Here is a 20739-nt window from a genome sequence, read left to right as displayed (position 1 = left end):
AGAAGCTATCTATAAGTTATATGCATGTCAGAGATAACAAGAAAATTGTGCGCCAGACCTCGGCTTTTTCTGCACAAGGAAGATGATAATTACCATTAAGGATTGACTGTGCTAATGAAGATTGCTCTAAAGGAGGTGGAAATTCACAACTAGAAAATTTAGAGCAGCTAGATAGTCGAGACATCCTGCGGTTACTGAAGCTAGGCTCCTCTTGTATCAATGAGATTGTTTCAGGAATGAAGGCTGTGTTTAAATCAGAATCATCATTCCGATGCCTCTTGGATGGTGCAGTACAAGAAGTAACTGATCGACTTGATATACTTAATTGCCTTAGCAAACTCATTGAAGGTGGTGTTACACTGGTCAACATGTCCATAGATTGCCTGCAAAAATATTCGACAGATCAGGGTTTCCGTCTTGATTCTGAGATTTTTAACCATCATTAGTTTCAAAACACCTTCCAGCATAAAACCTTTTGGCCTAAGAAGTCCTTATATATTTCATGCTGATACTAGACGTGCGATAATAAATGAAACTACCGATAGGTTTGAGGCCACGCGGGACTGCCGACGTCGTCGTCAATGTCGTTGGAAAAATTAGGTTCAGAACTTTCTGAATCGGTCTCCGAGCTTAAATGTTCGAAAACCCTATCCGCTAGGTTTTCTTCATCATCAGTCTGGAACTCAACCTCACGATCAGGACCCAAATCATCTTCGTCTATCTTCATCCTCATACTAAAATCAACGTACGTCAGCTGTTCTTTACAGAAACCTAAGAGGAAAAGGAAAAAGAGAAGACAAGAAAAGAAAAAGAAAGATCACGTCTTTTGGATTAATCCAAAGATAAATGTGGATATATTATTAACTTTGGCATCAGTAAACTGTTATTTGGTATTCAAAAGGGTTGCTGGAAACCGAGTTCATCGGAACTAACTGAACATCCGTTAGTAAGTCATTTTTGTTAATTAATTTTCTCTTCAATATTTTCGACCAAAAGACTTACCATTAATAGAAAAGAAATTCCTCGTAGGGCAATCAAATTTAACTTCGGTATGAGGTATCAAACTCACGCATGAATGCAAGAATGGCTCAGCAATTTAATAAATAGCTCATGCTAAATCCCATAGAATTCGAGAAAATTATTCAGTTAACAGATATTATTATATTTGTTGGCAAAACAAAAAAGGCATTATCATGTTTTCTTAAAAAAGCTATATCTTTGCTTTGCATTTAATAAATTAAATTTGGCTCAAACATAATTACATTTAAACTCTTTTAGAATTATAAAAGCGAATGTGGATCCATGTTGCACAGGTAACATGAGAGAGACGACCAAGTCATATTGTTGATGATAACTTGTTATATATAGATTTTTCATCTGATCCCCTCCAATCACGTCTCAGCATTTCCTTAATTTCGGTGATCAGGCAAAAGTCGTCGTGAAGATCCGAGGGTTCATTGCTTATAAGGGCCAACACCATTTGTGAGTTGCATCGGAGGAGAACATTGCTGAGTCCATTATCCTAAGCTCTTCTGAATCCCATTAAACAGCCCCACAACTCGACAGTGAGTTCATCACCTGATTCGAACTTTAGTTGAAAGCCTTCAAAGACTCTGCCCTCCTTATCTCTTAGAACGCCACCACAAGCAGCATTTCGGCTTCAGTATGAGAATGCCCCATCGACTTCAATTGAAGCCTCAAACTCCTTTGAACCCAGGTTATCAACATTGTTATTCATCCTGACTCCGTGAAGGTTGACAATAGAGAGCTTCTTCTGTGCATTCGCCATGCTCCCCAAGATGGCAGTAGCTCGGCCATAGATGCCATGGATGTTAGACTCACCGTTCGTGCGTACACTTTTATTTCTGTCATGCCATAGGTGCCAGCATATGATGATAAACAAACCCTTCCAATAGCAAGATTTGTCACTAACCTTTCTCGCCATGTTAAAGTGAATCCAATCTTGTAAGTCACTGGAGAAGAACCTGTTGTGGGAAGGTGTAATGAGCGCCTCCCACATTTTCTTGACATCGACAAAGTCTCTCATTGCATGAAGGGTATCTTCGGGGAATTGTTTGCATCGATCACATATACCCGTAGGATGGAGATTAATGCGCTTCTTCAAGTGATTTGTGATAAGACGATCATGCATCAGGATCCATGCAAAGCTTTTACAGCGTTGAGGAATTTTGAGCTTCCACATCTCCATCCATCTAACTGATGAGCTGTCACGCTATGGATTTAATGACCAGTAGGCATAACGAATAGTTAACTCGCCCCTTTTTTCCCACTTCCATTTGACACGCACGTCACCATTACCTTCCCGAATCTGTTGAATACCATCTACAACCTCCTTTCAATTTCTTTTAATGCCATTCCATGCATTTGAGCTCGGTTTGCGGGGGTTTATTTGTGGCAGAAGGTCATTTCTGCACCCATACTTCCCTCTAATGACCTGAGCCCACAACGACTGGCGATCCTTGACAAGTCCCCAGCCCAACTTCATCATAAACACATGATTCTGTTGTTTCAAGTGTCTCATACCCAAACCGCCAAACCTTTTCTCACAACACACTTTGTCCCAAGAGATGGAGTGGATCTTCCTTGTTTCGTCGGCAGAGCCCCACAGAAAATTACGAGCTCTCTTCTCTATATTATCACAAGTGTGGGTTGGAATGTTTGCCGTCTGCATAGAATATGTCAGCATAGCAGTGATAACAGCCTTGACCAAGGTATCACGGCTTGCAAAGGGTACATGCGACGTATTCTAGGTGCTTAATTTGTTTTGGACTTTATCAAGGACGAATTGGTAGGTCTCTGAGGTAACTCTTTCATGGTGCAGAGGGGCCCCTAAATATCTACCAAGGTTGGTCGTTCTAGAGAAACCCAACACTTCACTCATTTGTGAACATCAGGTATGATTGATGTTACTAGAAAAGAACACTCTAGTTTTGCTCATACTGACTCTTTGTCCTGATGCCTTGCAAAAATTGTTGAGAACACGCTTGACGACCTCAATTTGCTCCATATTAGCTTATGCAAACAACAACAGGTCATCAGCAAAAAACAAATGAGAGATAGGAGAGCCTTCCTTACCTAGTCGTATTGGTTTCCAGCTTTTTGCATCAACCTCTTCTTGGATCAAATGTGCTAGTTTTTCCATGCATAACATAGAGGTATGGGGAAATCGGATCCCCTTGTCGTAAACCTTTGGAGGGAGTGAACTCATCTGCCTTGCTCCCTTCCCAAAGTATCTACATGGAGGAGGTTGATATGCAAGCTCTAATGACTTCTCGTAGCCTGTGCGGTATATTGAGCTCAGTGAGGCAATCCATGACAAAGTTCCAACGGACATGGTCATAAGCCTTTTCTAAGACAATTTTGATCGCCATGAAACCTTTCTTCCATTGCATGTTCTTCATAGGGTGTATAACTTCTTGGGCGACAATAATATTATCAGCACTCATTTGGCCAGGAACAAAGTTGCATTGGTTGCGGGGAAACCACCTGCAGTAGGAAGCATTTTATACAGTTAGCTATAACTTTCGTGATAGTCTTATAAACCACATTACAATGACTTATATAGGGTGAAAATCACGAATAAACTTAGGATACTCCCTCTTAGGAATCAGTACTATGAAGGTGTTGTTGAGGCTTCGGATGGCCTCCGGCTCTTCAAAGGCCGTTCTGACTGTCTTAATAATAGAAGGACCAATTGTCTCCCATTGGCTTTGGAGAAATAAGGCATTCAGTCCATCAGGGCCTGGGGATTTAAGCGCACCCATGCTGAACACTGCTACCTTGATTTCCTCGTTTGTGACCGCCTTCGAGATATCTGTCAAAAGAGACTCCTCTATAGCTGGAAATGAGGAGCACAATAGCGTGGAGTGAGCGACCTGGTCATCATTACTGAACAAATCGATAAAGAAACTGGTGGCGATCTTTTTTTATCTTCTGAATGTCATCCGTCCAATCCCCTCTCTCATTTTTGATGGCTTCAATTTTGTTCTTTTTTTTTCTGACCGTTAGCTCTAGCATGGAAATACTTAGAATTTCTATCACCCATTGTGTACCAATTGCATTTTGCCTTTTGAGCCCAAAGAAGTTCTTCTCGAATAAGAATTTCTTCCAGTTCGAGCCACAATTTCTTTTGGATTTGGTCCACAAAGGAAGAGTGATTCTGGTGACCATAGATCTTGGAGATGCCATCTAGTTGCCCCATAATTCGACTCTTCTGTTTACCAAGATGGCCAAAGACGTTATAGCTCCACAACCCGACTTCGTCAGTGAAGGTTTTAACATTTTCCAACCAGTGCGCCTTGGCTTCCCATGCAGCTTTGACCATCCTGGAGAAATCCTCATGCAGACACCACAAGGCTGCCACCCGGAAAGGCCGTTCTTGTTTGGTCTTTGGTTGATATAGGGTCGTATTCAATAGTACCGGCCTGTGATCTGATTTAAACCACGGAAGGTTTTTTACCGAGGCGTCACTAAAAACTTCTTTGAATTGCACAACTGATGACAATAGTATAAGAAGAAAATTTTATCTTTGAAAAGAATATTTGTAACAAAAAAGGTGAACTTCATTAAAATAAAATAAAATATTATTAGATACATTCGAACTACTTAATATAGTTAATTTAATAAAAAATGAGTTATAATATTAAAATACTGTATTCAGCTCATCACTTGAGAAGAATGGAGCTCCTGTATCTCAGGATTCGCTTTTTTAATAGAATTTTTATAAATAAATAAACAAATAAAATGAGATACATGATATATAATTTCTATTATTTTTATTTGATAAAATCTAAATAATTTTTTAATATTTTAAATGATCAAAGTTTTTTATCCTATTTATTTGATTATTTCTGTATTTCCAAACTAGTTGGTAAAATAATGGCGCTTTTCAAAGGCGAGGTGCGTTCGTGGGCCGTAGCTTGACTTTGGAGTGTTGGCACTAGGGATCCCATGCATCATCCGCTAGATGTCAGTTTAGGGTTTACTTCTACGTAAGGGTACTGGCACTCTTTAAGATGTTTCAACGTCAAAATGAGTTATAACTAATCAAATCATATACTGGATCAAAATGAGTAATAAATATTCAAGTGATATAACTTTCTTCGAAATATGCCGTCATTTAGGGAGTGGTTGGTAACACTTGAAAGCATTTTTTAAAAGTATTTTTAAGTAAGTCGAGACAAAACTCTTCTTATATACTTGCTTCATAAACCGTAAAATCATTTTTAAAATCATATAATAGTTTTTACAAATACCCCTTATAAAGAGAATAGGCGAGAGAGAACAAGAAAAAAAATTGAGAAAATATGTAATAATTTGTTGAATGAAATAGAATGAGTCATAATTAGTATACAATTATATATTTAATAGGAAAATCCGGTAAAAAGTAACTGTTTGCAAATTTTATTTTATTGGTTAAAAAAGCCTTAATTTGAGAGGGTGCAACTTTTATCTAACTGTGTATAATATTGTATAATATATATTTAATTATGTGCAAAAGTCATTTAAACAGAAATTATTTGCACACAATTGAATATATATTATATACAGCTGAAGAAAAGTTACACAATAATTACATCACCTTGCATTTATGTTTTTTTCAGTCAATAAAATCTCCAGGGAGGTACTTATTACCAATTTCTCTATTTAAAATGGGGTAAGAATGAGAAGAGAAAATTAAATTTGCAGCCAAAAAAAAAAGTGTGACTTGTATATACATGAGCAGTCCTAGGGAGTGTAAATATGAATTCTAGAAAGAGTCATATCTAATCTAAAGTGGCAATTTTGCTCCGGATAATGACAACGTGATTACCAAATATCTTGTTCAGTCACACTCCAAAAAGCCAACCATTCACGGCAACCGAAGCCAGCCCACTTGTCGTGCCCTTGAAAGGCCGTCGATAAAAAGGACAAACTGTAATTGTTATATGTATAATATTTAATGATCATACGTACAGTAGAGGGGATAATTAGCAGAGGTTTGAGAGAAAGCTATGTTTTTGAAGCTTTTTATGGCTTTGGTGCTTTTGTTGGTAACAACAATGGTACAAGTGAGTGGTGCAGATACAAGTTTCATCTTTAATTATGGCTTCCCATCTGCTAATTTAACCATGGATGGTATCTCTATCATCACTCCCAATGGCCTTCTCCAACTCACCAATGAAACTAGGACGCAAACGGGTCATGCTTTTTACTCCAATCCAGTAGTTTTCACAAACACTTCTTCTTTCTCTACTACTTTTGTTTTCGCCATTAGACCTCAGTATCCAACTCTGGGTGGTCCTGGGATGGCTTTTGTGATCTCTCCAAAAAATGCTTTTCCATATGCTCTCCCCAACCAGTACCTCGGCCTCTTCAACGGAACCAACAATGGCGACCCCAAAAACCACGTGCTCGCTGTAGAATTCGACACCGTCCAGAACATTGTGTTCGGGGATATCAATGATAACCATGTTGGGATCAATATCAACGGTTTGAATTCCACAAAAGCTGCTCCTGCTGGATATAAAGTAAATAGGTTTCAATCTCAAAATTTGAGCCTCAAGAGTGGCTTGCCGATGCAGGTGTGGGTGGACTACGATGGAGGCAAGAGGCAAATAAGTGTCACCCTAGCTCCAATCAATGTTAACAAGCCCGAAACACCATTGTTAACATTGTCCCGAGATCTTTCTCAGGTTCTAACCAATCCTAGTTATGTCGGATTCTCATCTTCTAACAGCGTGCTGACAGCTTTTCATTATGTTCTTGGTTGGAGTTTCCAGGTCAATGGCGAGGCTCAAAAGCTTGACACCTCCAGACTCCCAAAACTCCCACGACTTGGAGGGAACAAACAATCAATGATTTTGCCGATTGGGATACCCCTCCTTTCACTCTGTTTGATTCTTCTTGTTTGCTTATCCGTAGTTTATTACATATACAGGAAAAGGAAATTTTCTGAGGTTGTCGAGGAGTGGGAACAAGACTATGGTCCTCACAGGTTCAAATACAAAGATCTCTATGTTGCCACAAAGGGATTCAGAGAGAAAGAGCTTCTTGGCAGTGGTGGTTTTGGCAGCGTCTACAAAGGGACTATGCCAGGTTCAAAAATTGAGGTTGCCGTGAAGAAAATATCCCATGAATCCCGACAAGGGATGAGGGAATTTATAGCAGAAATCTTGAGCATCGGTCGTCTACGCCATCGAAACCTCGTGTCTCTTTTGGGATATTGTAGGCGAAAAGGTGAGCTTCTTTTGGTTTATGATTTCATGCCGAATGGAAGCTTAGATAAATACCTTCACAACCAACCCAGAGTGATGCTAAATTGGATGCAAAGATTCAGAATCATCAAAGGCGTAGCTTCAGGACTGTGTTATCTGCATGAAGAGTGGGAGCAAGTTGTGGTTCACAGAGACATAAAAGCAAGCAATGTATTGCTAGATTCTGAGTTTAATGGAAGGTTAGGAGATTTTGGTCTGGCAAGGTTATACGATCATGGGAGTGATCCTGCAACTACGCATGTTGTCGGGACCTTGGGATATCTAGCACCGGAGAACACAAGAACAGGGAAAGCCACAACAAGGTCTGATGTTTTTGCTTTTGGAGCTTTTTTGCTGGAGGTTGCATGTGGAAAAAGGCCCATAGAGCGAAGAAGAGAAGAGTATATTTTGGTGGATTGGGTTTATGTGTTATGGAAGAGGGGTGAGATTAATGAGGCAAAGGATCCAAATTTAGGAACAGATTACAAAGCAGAGGAGGTAGAATTGGTGTTGAAATTGGGGCTTATGTGTTCGAATTGTAAGGCTGGAGACAGGCCAAGCATGCGGCAAGTTGTGCAGTATTTGAATTTGGAGATGGCTTTGCCTGATTTGCCATTGCCATTGCCGTCTCCTTCTTGCTGTGGATTCACAGGTACGAGTGACCAAGACTTAAATGACATTCAAATGTCCATTACAACTTCAAGTATGGGTGGCTATTTCTCTCGCACCTCAATACCCGAATCAATCCTTTCTGGAGGTCGGTGATTTCCTTTTGAAGTATGCATGGGACGTAGTAGCTAAGTACTTGTAGAATACTCTTGGTTCGGTTGCATAACCAAGAGTTTTAGCTTTCCTCTGCTTTCCCTTAGCAATTTTTGTCAATTAAATGATTATAAGGATGTATCATGATCTTGCTGTGGTCGATACAGCTAGAACCAAGTTTCAAAGTTCAGAATAATATTGTAATACTACCTTCAATCCTAATTATAAGACCCAGTTGACTAATTTGAGAAAATTAAAGAATTTAGTTAAGTTAGTTAATAGTTACAAAATAGCACCTGTTTTCCAAAAATACCCTCATCAAATTTTAAAAAATATCCTGCACAATCGCGAGCTATTTTTCTGACCACGTCAAACCCCAATTTTTCAGCACCTAATCGATCTCTCTCTGTTCATTGCTATTTAAACAGGGGCGCTTAAAATTTAACAATTTGAGTCATTTATATATTTATTTTAATAATTTAAAAGTGTATTAATATATTTATAAAATATTTAAACTAACCTAATCAAATTTTAATTCAAAAATGAGAAGTGGAGAGAGGATTTGGGAAAAAATAAATAAAGATAAGAGACAAAGTATTTGACTATACTTAATATAATACAAGTAGGGGTAATTTGGAAAAAAAAAGATAAAGATAAGAGACAAAGTGGATTGGGGTCTTATATTTAGGACTAAACTAAAAGTCAAACTGGATCTTATAATTAGGACCGGAGGTAGTATGGATAATTACAAACTTTTAGTGTTTCTTTTTTGTGGAGATTCAATGGCAAAACGACATTTAAAGCATGCACTTCGAAATAAAATCAAATTAATCAATTGATAACTTGTGTAGATCTAATATCTGCTTCAGGAGATATTGTTCTTTGGAGGGCCGAAGGACGCAAGATACCAGGAAGCGTTGCATAAGTGAAGATAACCACAATTATCATAAGAATTACACAAAGTATAAGGGAAATTAGATGCATATATTGTTTTCTGTAATCTCTTTATAGATTTTACATTTTCTGTTGATTTTTCATTTAATCCCTCTCATCTAATTGCTCTTCTTTTCTTTTCTTTATTTATTTATTTTTAAAAGAATTTTGCTTTGTGACAATTTAATTTTGCTCGTGGAAGGTAGCTGAATAATATTAAATTCTAAGATAAACCCTACAACTATACTTAACATGATAGTAGCAACTTAAGCAGATAATTTTATTTTTGAAAAGAGCACATTTAGCACAAACAGAAGCTAAATTTACTGACAGAAAGCAAGATAAAACATTGGCTGTAATTTTAAAAAAATAACTAATCAGACACAAATGAATCAGACTACTGCGTACTAGTTATAATTTAGTTGAAAAATAACTATAAAATTAATGTTAATAATTAAAAACGAGTGATAATATCAAAACGAGTTGTTATATACACACACGCACATAGATATGTATGTAAATTACATACACCCAATGAATATGTAGTATGTATTTATATTATTATTAATTCGTTATACATATTTGTTAAAGAAATAAGGTTTCAAAAAAAATTAACTATTAAAAAAAATAACCAAGATTAAAAAAAAAAAAACCAAGCCCTGATCATTGTTTGAACAAGAAATGCACATTCGCTGAATGGAAATCCTTGAAATAAGGAAATCAGTAAGGAATCATTCGTTCAGATGATGAGTTCGGTTTCCAGAAAAACAAATCTAGTGGGCGGCTAAGTGAACTAATCAATGGCTTAATCTTTGATTATTCATCATCAGGTAGTTTAAATACAAAAATGTTCCCTTGTAACTAACCTCTGAAAAATACTTTCATATATACACCATGTCACCCCCCGTCTCTCCCGCAAGCTCCCCAGCTTGGAAATTCCTGATACAAAAGGATCAACGGCTAAATACTTTGTGAAGGAGTCTGACAACTGATCGGAGGAGCTAGCGAACTGGAAGTAATTAATGGGCGACACCCACCTGAACTTTCTAACCACAGTGTAGGGCGTAAGCAATAAATTATCCCAACCAAATACTATAATTCAACGAGACAATCAAGGACCACCATTTGACCCTACCCACACGAATTTGACACATCGCTGCTAATCAATCCCCACTAGATTTTTTGTTTTCCTTCTGACCATTTAATTCATGGGATAAAAAATCTCATAGAAGTTTCGTAAATGAAATATAGGTTCCTAATTTGAAATCCATACAGTAAAGAAAGAACATATAGAAATGATACTTAGCTCACATTCACAATAAATAAGGACTGGAGGGAGCTGTAACATAGTCATAACTTAGCTATGCATGCAGCTGTATATACGTACTGGCACTCACAACAAGTTTCACCATCAAGCTGCAGTCAAACAGCGTACACTGCTGAAGTGGCTATCATTTATTGCCAGCTGACATACTTTCATGGATAGCTAACATTCTTGGCTGCCAGATCCTCATGCATCATGACTCAATAAGATCCTCACCGTTGTCGAGACTTTTGAGGCAACCATGTTTGTGAAGCTTGCTATTATGGCGGTATTGTCGGTTTTGTTGAAGATGGTGGTTAAAACAATAGTCCTAGTGAGCGGTGAGGATACAAGTTTCTTCTTTAACTATGGCTTCCAATCTGCCAATTTAGCTGTGGATGGTGTTGCTTCTGTTACCTCCAATGGCGTCCTCCTACTCACCAACGAAACGTAACCAAGCGGCAAATGGGTCATGCATTTTACCCTAATCCACTTTTTTTCACAAACACTTCTTTCTCTACCCCTTTTGTTTTCGTCATTCGACCTCTATACCCTACTCTCGGTGGTCATGGACTGGCTTTTCTAATTTCCCCAACCAAGGCATTCCCAGGTGCTCGTCCCACTCAGTACCTAGGCCTCTTCAATGAAACCACCAGCGGTGACCAAAGAAACAATGTGTTCGCAGGGGAACTCGACATCGTTCAAACCAGTGAGCTTGGGGATAGCAATTATAACCATGTCGGAATGGATGTTAATGGCTTGAATTCGGCAACTTCTGCTTTTGCTTGATACCATGTTAATGAGCTTCAGTTTCATAATTTGAGGCTTGAGCCTTATCAGCGGCATGCCGATGCAAGTGTGAGTGGACTATGACGAAGGCCAGAACAAATTGACGTGACCCTAGCTCCAATCAACATCGACAAACCCGAAACTTCGTTGTTAACGTTGTTCCAAGATCTTTCTCATGTTATAAAGGATCTTGGTCATGTGGGATTTTCAGCTACCACTGGCTCAGTATTGACTTCTCATTATGTTCTTGGTTGGAGCTTCAAGTTCAATGGGGAGGCTTAAAACCTTCAACTGTCAAAACTCCCAAAGCTGCCACGACTTGGAAGAGAAAAACAACCTATGATTTACACACAATCGTGCTAACTCTGTTATCACTTTCTTCAATTTTTTGGCGACTTTATCGATTATTTATTTCCTGTATAGGAGGAGGAAGTTTTCTGAGATTGTGGAGGAGTGGGAGCAAGACTATGGTCCCCACAGGTTCAAATACAAAGATCTCTATATTTCCACAAAGGGATTCAGAGAGAAAGAGCTTCTCGGCAGTGGTGGTTTTGGCAGCGTCTACAAGGGGACGATGCCAGGTTCGAAAGTTGAGGTTGCCATGAAGAAAGTATCCCATGAATCCCGGCAATGTGTGAGGGAATTCAGAGCAGAAATCGTGAGCATCTGTTGTCTACACCATCAAAACCTCGTTTCTCTGTTGGGATATTACAGGGCCAAAGGAGAGCTTATTTTGGTTCATGATTTTATGCCGAATGAAAGCTTAGATAAATACCTGTATAACCAACCCGGTGTGACACTAAATTGGATGCAAAGATTTAAGATCATCAAAGGGGTAGCTTTGGGATTGTGCTATCTAACATATAGGTCCCGTTTGGTAGGAAGCATTGAAAATAAGGGATTGAGATTGGGATTACAATTAAAAAAATCATTAAAATAGTATTTAGCATGAGTAATTACTTGTTATATAGGATTAGACAAACGTATAGAAGTGGGATTAGGGAATACTACTTCCCCCCATGGTATTCTCCAATCCCACATACATAGGTTTGGCTAATCCCATATAAGAAACAATCTCTTATACTAAGGATGTTTGGATGAAACCAAATCATGGTTTGAAGAATAGCTTCTGGAGAATAGATTATGGGGAGAATAGATTTTGTAAAGAATAAATTTTGTGAAAAAATGATTTTTAGAAATGAAAATGTTTAGATAGTTATTACTAGAAGTACTTTTTATATATACAAATTACTAAAAAAGACATAAGTTAATATGATAATTACATAAAAAATAGATTTTATGATATATTTTAATTTGAAGGAATAAAATTGTTAATAATATATTTTTTACCAATATAATTAATAATATATATTAATTAATTTAATATGTGTATTAATTAATTGTTAATAATTTTACATATATTTATAAAATATAAGAATAAATATGTTTTTTTAAAAAAATTTAACAGAAAAATATTATTTTAAAAGCAGGAGGACCGGTCAAAAGGCATAAAGAATTAGGGAGGAGAAAGAAGGAGAAATGTGAGGTGTGAAATGATGGGCCTCCTCGCTAGCAATGTCCACAGTCCATCTTTCATTCCAAAAGTAAAAAAATTTCGCTTATCACAAAACCACAGTTTTAATGGCCAGACCATGGTTTCATGACAAAACCATGGTTTTAAAGCATTAAGGGGTGTTTGGATGTTTTTAGGAGCAAACCTTGGTTTGGGTCTCCAAACCATGGTTTGGGATGATACCCAAACACTCCCGAAATACTCTTTTAATACTACCTCAAGTCCTTAATATAAAAACTTGTTTGACTTTTATTTTGATCTTAAATATAAGACCCCAATCCACTTTATCTCTCACATTTACTTAATTTTTTCCAAGATAGTCCTTCCAATAATTATAGTTCTAATCAATACACTTGATTAGCAAGGATATTTTAGGAATGACAATACCTATTTAGGACAAATAACTAACTCAACCTATTTCCTTAATCTTCTCAAATTAGTCAACTGGCTCTTATAATTAGGAACGGAGGTAGTATATTTTCTCAATTGCAATCTCAATTCCAATCCCTTATTTTCAATACTTCCTACCAAACGTAACCATAGTTCCATGTACAAAATTGGCTGTATTTGTAACAAAATGACATAGTTGTCAGTTTTCCTTCCAAACATGTTATACTCACACGCACGCAAACACATGTTGCAGCAATAATGCAAACCTAGCAATAAGCACTCAGTCAAGATCCTCATGATGCCTTTGTCTCGTTTTCTTCCAGTGTATATAGCTCTTTGGCTTAAACATATCATACATTTACCTAACTAACTAGATGCATATAGCTTTTAAGTGAAAGAATCAGATTTATGCGAAGTTTAATATGTGTTTATAATTACACCAAGTTTTAAACAAATATGGCGCCTAAAGAGTTTTGTTTCAAAATTCAAACAGCCAATCAAGTAATGTTGAGCATGATCCAAAAATTTTCCCGAAGAGAATAAGCTCATGAACAATCTCATTGTAGTCTCATTAAGATATTGTATACTCACCGCAATCCCTAGGCGACCAGCTATTCCAAAAGCTGCTTGCCCTATATCCGGGTAGGTGTGGAGACCAGGAGAGCTTTCTAAACATCTCTTCAACAAAATACCAGTGTAGCAGCATAAGACGGCAAACAAGAAAAGTATTAGAAGACTTAACCATCCGCCTTCTTTTACCGCATAGGGTGTTGTAAGAAGTCCTATTCCACAGTACATTGGCTCCTTCACACACAACCGGACAAAAAGAAAAGAAGAAGCTATCTAGAAGTTACATGCACGTCAGAGATAACAAGAAAATTGTGCCCCAGAACTCGGCCTTTTCCGCACAATGAAGATGATAATTACCATTAAGGATTGACTGCTCTAATGAAGATTACTCTAAAGGAGGTGGAAATTCACAACTAGAAAATTTAGAGCAGTTAGATAGACGAGACATCCTGGGGTTACTGAAGCTAGGCTCCTCTTGTGTCAATGAGATTGTTTCAGGAATGAAGGCTGTGTTTAAATCAGAATCATCATTCCGATGCCTCTTGGATGTTGCAGTACAAGAAGTAACTGATCGACTTGATATACTTAATTGCCTTAGCAAACTCATTGAAGGTGGTGTTACACTGGTCAACATGTCCATAGATTGCCTGCAAAAATACTCGACAGATTAGGGTTTCCGTCTCGATTCTGATATTTTTAACCATCATTAGTTTCAAAACACTTTCCAGCATAAAACCTTTTGGCCTAAGAAGTCCTTAGATATTTCATGCTGATACTAGACGTGCGATAATAAATGAAACTACCGATAGGTTTGAGGCCACGCGGGACTACCGACGTCGTCGTCAATGTCGTTGGAAAAATTAGGTTCAGATATTTCTGAATCGGTCTCCGAACTTAAATGTTCGAAAACCCTATCCGCTGGGTTTTCTTCATCATCAGTCTGGAACTCAACCTCACGATCAGGACCCAAATCATCTTCGTCTATCTTCATCCTCATACTAAAATCAACGCACGTCAGCTCCAATTTTCTTTACAGAAACCTAAGAGGAAAAGGAAAAAGAGAAGACAAGAAGAGAAAAGGAAGATCACGTCTTTTGGATTAATCCGAAGATAAATGTGGATATATTATTAACTTTGGCATCAGTAAACTGTTATTTGGTATTCAAAAGAGTTGCTGGAAACCAAGTTCATGGGAACTAACTGAACATCCTTTAGTAAGTCATTTTTGTTTAATTCTCTCCAATATTTTCGACCGAGAGACTTACCATTAATAGAAAATAAAATCCTCGTACAATAGAGAATAGAATGGCTCACGTTAAATCCTATATGGCTAGAATTCGAGAAAATTTAACAAGTATTATTTTATTTTCTTATAAAATTTTATATCTTAGCTTTGCATTTAATAAATTAAATTTGGCTCAAATATAATTCAACTCCCCTTAAAATTATAAAATGTAAAATGTAATGCGTTGCAGCGGTACAATAAGAGAAATGATCAAGTCACATTGTCGATGATAACTTGTTACATATAGATATATATTTCATTTAACCCCTTCCATCTATCAATGAATTTACATAGTTTTTTGTATTTTTGTTATTGAAGCTAGCTTTGTATACAAAATTAAAGACAATTTTGTTCTGATTTAGAAGCAGCTCTATTTATTTAATATTGAACATAAAGATACGCAACGATGTTATTCATAATATATGACAGTAGTATAAGCAGAAAGTTTTATCTTTGAAAAGATTATACGTAACCAAAAAGTGAACTTCGTTCAAAAAATAAAATAAAATAAAATAAAATATCATTAGATATATTTTAATGGAACTACTTAATATATTTAATTTAATGAAAATTGGATTATAATATTAAAATACTGTCAGGTCACTTGGGAAGAATGGAGCTCTTACCTACAAATAGTGAAATGGATAAGGAATCAACTTATAATCTAAGTTATGAATTCAAATTCCATTACTGATGTAAAGATATTGTTAGTAAGTAATCTATAAATACCTCTTTAAGCACTTTTTTAATATATATAGAAGAAGCTTTGATCCTAACAAGCCCTAAGACCCAATTCATCAAAACTTTTGTATTGGGGGGAAAAAAAAAAAGGAATGGAGCTCTTATATCTCACTATTCCCTTTAAGAAAATTAAATGTCCATAAATATATAAATAAAATGAGATACATGATATATATAAACATTATCTCCAATTTTTAATATAAGAGCTAGATAAGTAATTTAGGAATAGATTAAGGAAATTAGTTAAGTTGGTTAATTATTTTTAACAAATATGCACTGACTTTCTAAAATTATCGTATTTAATTATGTATATTAGAAGTACCCTTTTATGAAAATCTTTTACTATTAATAGACATATTTTGGAAAAAAAAATTATAAATTTAGGAGGTGAAGTAGATTGAAGTCTCATGTTTATGACTAAATTCGGATCCCAACTAATTCTTATATTTGGGACAGGAGGAAGCATATAATTTCTATTATTTTTATTTAACAAAGTCTCATTAATTTTTTTCGTTTTTTAAACGATGACAATTTTTTATCCTAATTATTCAATTATATTTGTATCTCCAGACTAATTCGTAAAACGGTGCTTTTCATAGGTGAGGTGCGTCCGGGGACCGTAGCTTCACTTGGCGGGGTTATAAGTATCCCACGCATGGGCGGCCATCGATATCAGCTTAGAGTTTGCTTCTGCGTAAGGCTACTGGCACTCTCCAGATATTTCAATATCAGTATATGAGTCTGCATCATCTAAATATTCTCAAGTGTGACCATTTTTCTCCAAATACATGACTGCGCGTGACTACGAAAAATCTTATCTTTTCTTTTAGTCAAGCCGATCATTCACGTGCGACAACCAAAACCAACCACTTGTCTTGCCTTTCAAAGACCGGTGATAAAAAGGAGAAACCAGATACTACTATGTTTTGGCATAATGGTATAATGAAAGGAGTTAATTTCTTATAATAAGACGTGCAGATAGAGGTGCCCACGATTACAGCCCATATTTAGCGGGTGATAACATATTTTCTCTTGTTTACTTTTCTTTCTATTTTTTCTCATTCCATTTTTCCCCATACTTTTCCTTCTATCCAAACCAAGGGTCAAAGGTTTTGTTTGGGAGTAAATGACTCATACGGATATGCCGTCATTTACAATTCAAGATAATTAACCCTATACCTATTCTTAATATATATGTGAAGACTGCCACGATTATTATAAGAATTAAACAAAGTATTAGAGAAATGGCAAAAGAAAAAACAAAGCAATATCAATTTTGCATTTCATGTTGCATTGTTGATTGTATCTTGTTATGAATTTTACATCCGTCTAATCTAATTTAATCTATCTGTCTAATATACTTATAAAATCTAGCAATACCCGCCAATGCTTAAATGAATCGGGTTGTATATTCATATTATACGTGTATATGCTTTATCTCCATATGGATGTGCCTTATTTTTATTTCATATAAAAAAACGTTATATTTTTATAAGCACACAGCAAAATATGAATATTTTGGAATAAGAAGGGGCCACGAATACAATCTATATGTATATGCCTTATTTTTATTATTTATTTTATATAAGAAACGTTATATTTTAAAAAATACACAGTAAAATATGAATTTTTTTGTGGTGAGATCGACTAGATTTCTAATCTAATCATATGTAGATACACACCACCTGTGCACCGTAAGGAGGTGAATTTTCTAGTATTATATTGATTTTTCATTTGGTCCCTCTCATCTAATAACTTCTTTTTTAATTTCGTTTTTTGAGAAATAACCCTACAAGTCTACAACTATTCTTAATATATGATAGTAATATGAGTGGATAATTTTATTTTCGAAAAGACATATATAACCGAAACAAAAGCTAAATTTATTGACGGAAAAATTAAAAAAAAAACATTGATTGTAATTTCAAAAAAGAAGATATAAATGAATCAGACTGCTGGATATAATTTAGTAGGGAAATTTAATATGAATTATTAAGAATAATTGATAATATCAAAACGAGTTGTCATGATATCTCTTGTAGATCCGACGCATCACTGTGGTTTGCTTTAAGAACACACACACACACACACACAAAATGTAAAATTAAATGAGTCTGTGGTATATATTTCTGTTATTGTTAATTTATTATGCATAACAATAGTTATTAATCTTTTTAAATTAAAAGAGTATACACTTATATGACATGAAGTTATCAACGGAATTAAACCCCGACTTCTATTTGAAAGAAAGCTTCTATGCGATTGGCTTATTAAGTTACGAGGTTATTTGCTATTAAGAGCGGCTTAACCACTTTGAGTAAATTAAAAAAAATTTAGTTAAGTTAGTTATTTATAATAAATATGAGTTTATTTTCTTAAAATACTATTTTTATTCATAACTACCTTTAGATAGAAACCTATTGACATGTGTAGCTATTAAAAATATTTTAAAAAATGAATTATAGATTTGAGAGGCAATGTGAATTGAGATTTTATATAAAAAAATTAAATCTAATGCTGGATTAATTCTTGACGCTGCAATGTTGAGTGTGATAGGACAGCCAATATAAGTCTCCCGTTTCTAGAATTTTGTCTCAGTAAGATGAAATCATCACCCTTCATTGAATGATGTGCTTGCCCCGCAGATCAAGGGTTGAGATGTACTCGAGGACCAAGACCACATGACACAGCAAAAAGTCTCTCCCAATTCAACGCAACAAACCTTTCGATCCTACTGACGCCAACGTCAGATCACTAGCATTCAATCCCAATTCACGACTTTGAACTTCAGTTAAATTTCATCTTCGCCTACCTCCTTGCAAAAAGAGAACTAGGACTAAATCCAAGAAGACCAAGTCAATAAAGAATCACAATCACGATAATGAATGCACCAAAACCAGCCTATTGTTTCTTGCCCTATAACCATCGCCTACAAAAAGCAGAAACTCTGATTTTGAATGTATAATCAAAGATACAGATAGCAGTAAACTTGATTTTGAGGCAGACATGTCTGTGAAGCTCTTGGCTATGGTGTTTTTGCTGGTGGCAGCGAGTGGTGAAGATACAAGTTTCATCTTCAATTACGGGTTCCAATCTGCTAATCTAACCACGGATGGTATCTCTTTCATCACTTCCAATGGCCTCCTCCAACTCACTAACGAAACCAGGTTGCAAAAGAGTCATGCCTTTTACCCCAATCCAGTAGATTTCACAAACACCACTTCTTTCTCTACCGTTTTTGTTTTCGCCATCAAACCACAATATCCAACTCTGAATGGCCATGGAATTGCTTTTGTCATTTCTCCCACAAAAGCATTTCCAGATGCGCAGCCCAGCCAGTACTTCGGCCTCTTCAACTTAGCCAACAATGGAGACCCCAGAAACCATGTCCTTGCCATAGAACTCGACACCATCGAGAGCGGTGAGTTTGGGGATATCAATGATAACCATGTCGGGATTGATATTAACGGTTTGAATTCCACAAAATCTGCTCCTGCCGGATATTATGTGAGTAGGTTTCAGTTTCAAAATTTGAGCCTCAACAGTAGCCTGCCAATGCAGGTGTGGGTGGACTACGATGGAGGCAAGAAGCAAATTAGTGTCACCCTAGCTCCAATCAACGTTAACAAGCCCGAAATTCCACTGTTAACATTGTCCCGAGATCTTTCTCAAATTCTAACCAATCCCAGTTATGTCGGATTCTCATCTTCCAACGGAGCGCTGACAGCTTTTCAATATGTTCTTGGTTGGAGTTTCCAGGTCAATGGGGAGGCTCAAAAACTTGATACCACTAAACTCCCAAAACTACCACGATTTGGAGGAAACAAACAATCTATGATTTTGCCAATTGGGTTACCTCTCCTTTCACTTTTTCTAATTGTTCTTGTTAGTCTTTCTATAGCTTATTACATATACAGGAAAAGGAAATTTTCTGAGGTTGTCGAGGAGTGGGAGCAAGACTATGGTCCTCACAGGTTCAACTACAAAGATCTCTACAGTGCCACAAAGGGATTCAGAGAGAAAGAGCTTCTCGGCAGTGGTGGCTTTGGTAGCGTCTACAAAGGAACAGTTCCAGGTTCGAAAGTTGAGGTTGCCGTGAAGAAAGTATCCCATGAATCCCGACAAGGGATGAGGGAATTCATAGCAGAAATCGTGAGCATCGGTCGTCTACGCCATCGAAACCTCGTCTCTCTTTTGGGATATTGCAGGCGCAAAGGAGAGCTTCTTTTGGTTTATGATTTCATGCCGAATGGAAGCTTAGATAAATATATCCACAACCAGCCCAGTGTGACACTAAATTGGATGCAAAGATTTAAGATCATCAAAGGGGTAGCTTTGGGATTGTGCTATCTGCATGAAGAATGGGAGCAAGTTGTAGTTCACAGAGACATCAAAGCAAGCAATGTTTTGCTAGATTCAGAGTTTAATGGCAGACTAGGAGATTTCGGTCTTGCAAGATTATATGATCACGGGAGTGATCCTGCAACTACACATGTGGTCGGGACCTTAGGATATCTAGCACCAGAGAACACAATAACGGGAAAAGCCACAACAAAGTCTGATGTTTTTGCTTTTGGCGCTTTTTTGATAGAGGTTGTATGTGGAAAAAGACCTATAGAACGAGGAAGAGAAGAATTTATTTTGGTGAACTGGGTTTACGGGTTATGGAAGAAGGGTGAGATTAACGAAGCAAAGGATCCAAATTTAGGAACAGAGTACAAAGCAGAGGAGGGAGAATTAGTGTTGAAACTGGGGCTTATGTGTTCCAATTTGAGATCTGAATATAGGCCAAGCATGCGCCAAGTTGTGCAGTACTTGAATATGGAAGTGCCTTTACCTGACTTGCCACTGCCACTGCCACTGCCGTCTCCTTCTGGCCGTGGATTTACATATGGGAGTCAGCAAGACTTTGATGACATTCAAATGTCCTTTGCGTCTTCAAGTATGGATGGCTATTTCTCTCGCACTTCAATACCTGAATCAATCCTCTCTGGAGGTCGTTGATTTCCTTTAGAAGACAACATGTCTATGGGACGTAGCATTTAAGTACTTGTATTTTTCCTCTGCTCTATGCTTTGGTAGTTGTGTTCTCTGTATTTTAAAATGAAATGAGTTTTAGCTTTCCTTTGCTTGTGCA

The 20739-nt window shown here is 36.7% G+C and overlaps 4 protein-coding genes and 1 pseudogene across 4 annotated transcripts in view; 3 read left to right on the top strand and 2 right to left on the bottom strand.

Annotated features, from left to right (window-relative positions):
• Window positions 1–727, bottom strand: part of LOC114739601 (amino acid transporter AVT1D-like) — a 3770-nt gene extending 3043 nt beyond the window's left edge. The window contains exons 1-2 of the mRNA XM_028927680.1: window positions 540–727; window positions 94–383 (exon numbers count right to left, since the gene is read on the bottom strand). Coding sequence (XP_028783513.1) covers window positions 94–383; window positions 540–727 — 478 coding nt within the window. The remainder of the gene's footprint in view (window positions 1–93; window positions 384–539) is intronic.
• The window catches only part of LOC114739556 (laccase-17), a 25794-nt gene extending 7402 nt beyond the window's left edge, over window positions 1–18392 (bottom strand). The window contains exons 1-2 of the mRNA XM_028927633.1: window positions 18382–18392; window positions 6360–6365 (exon numbers count right to left, since the gene is read on the bottom strand). The gene's annotated coding sequence lies outside the window, so the exon portion shown is untranslated. The remainder of the gene's footprint in view (window positions 1–6359; window positions 6366–18381) is intronic.
• On the top strand, window positions 5991–8789 carry LOC114739553 (L-type lectin-domain containing receptor kinase IV.1-like). The gene is made up of 2 exons (XM_028927630.1): window positions 5991–8218; window positions 8751–8789. The coding sequence occupies exon 1, from the start codon at window positions 6015–6017 to the stop codon at window positions 8019–8021; it is 2007 nt and encodes a 668-aa protein (XP_028783463.1). The 5' UTR covers window positions 5991–6014; the 3' UTR covers window positions 8022–8218; window positions 8751–8789.
• On the top strand, window positions 10517–14247 carry LOC114739600 (L-type lectin-domain containing receptor kinase IV.1-like; annotated as a pseudogene).
• On the top strand, window positions 17366–20739 carry LOC114739555 (L-type lectin-domain containing receptor kinase IV.1-like). Its single transcript, XM_028927632.1, has 3 exons — window positions 17366–17373; window positions 17716–17718; window positions 18603–20739. The coding sequence occupies exon 3, from the start codon at window positions 18609–18611 to the stop codon at window positions 20604–20606; it is 1998 nt and encodes a 665-aa protein (XP_028783465.1). The 5' UTR covers window positions 17366–17373; window positions 17716–17718; window positions 18603–18608; the 3' UTR covers window positions 20607–20739.

The sequence above is a fragment of the Neltuma alba genome, unplaced genomic scaffold (assembly GCF_004799145.2).
Source record: "Neltuma alba isolate B1F8T4 unplaced genomic scaffold, ASM479914v2 tig00002863_pilon, whole genome shotgun sequence".
Lineage (NCBI taxonomy): Eukaryota > Viridiplantae > Streptophyta > Magnoliopsida > Fabales > Fabaceae > Neltuma > Neltuma alba.
The sequence above is the reverse complement of the archived record's forward strand: the minus strand, read 5'-3'. Positions and strand labels throughout refer to the sequence as shown.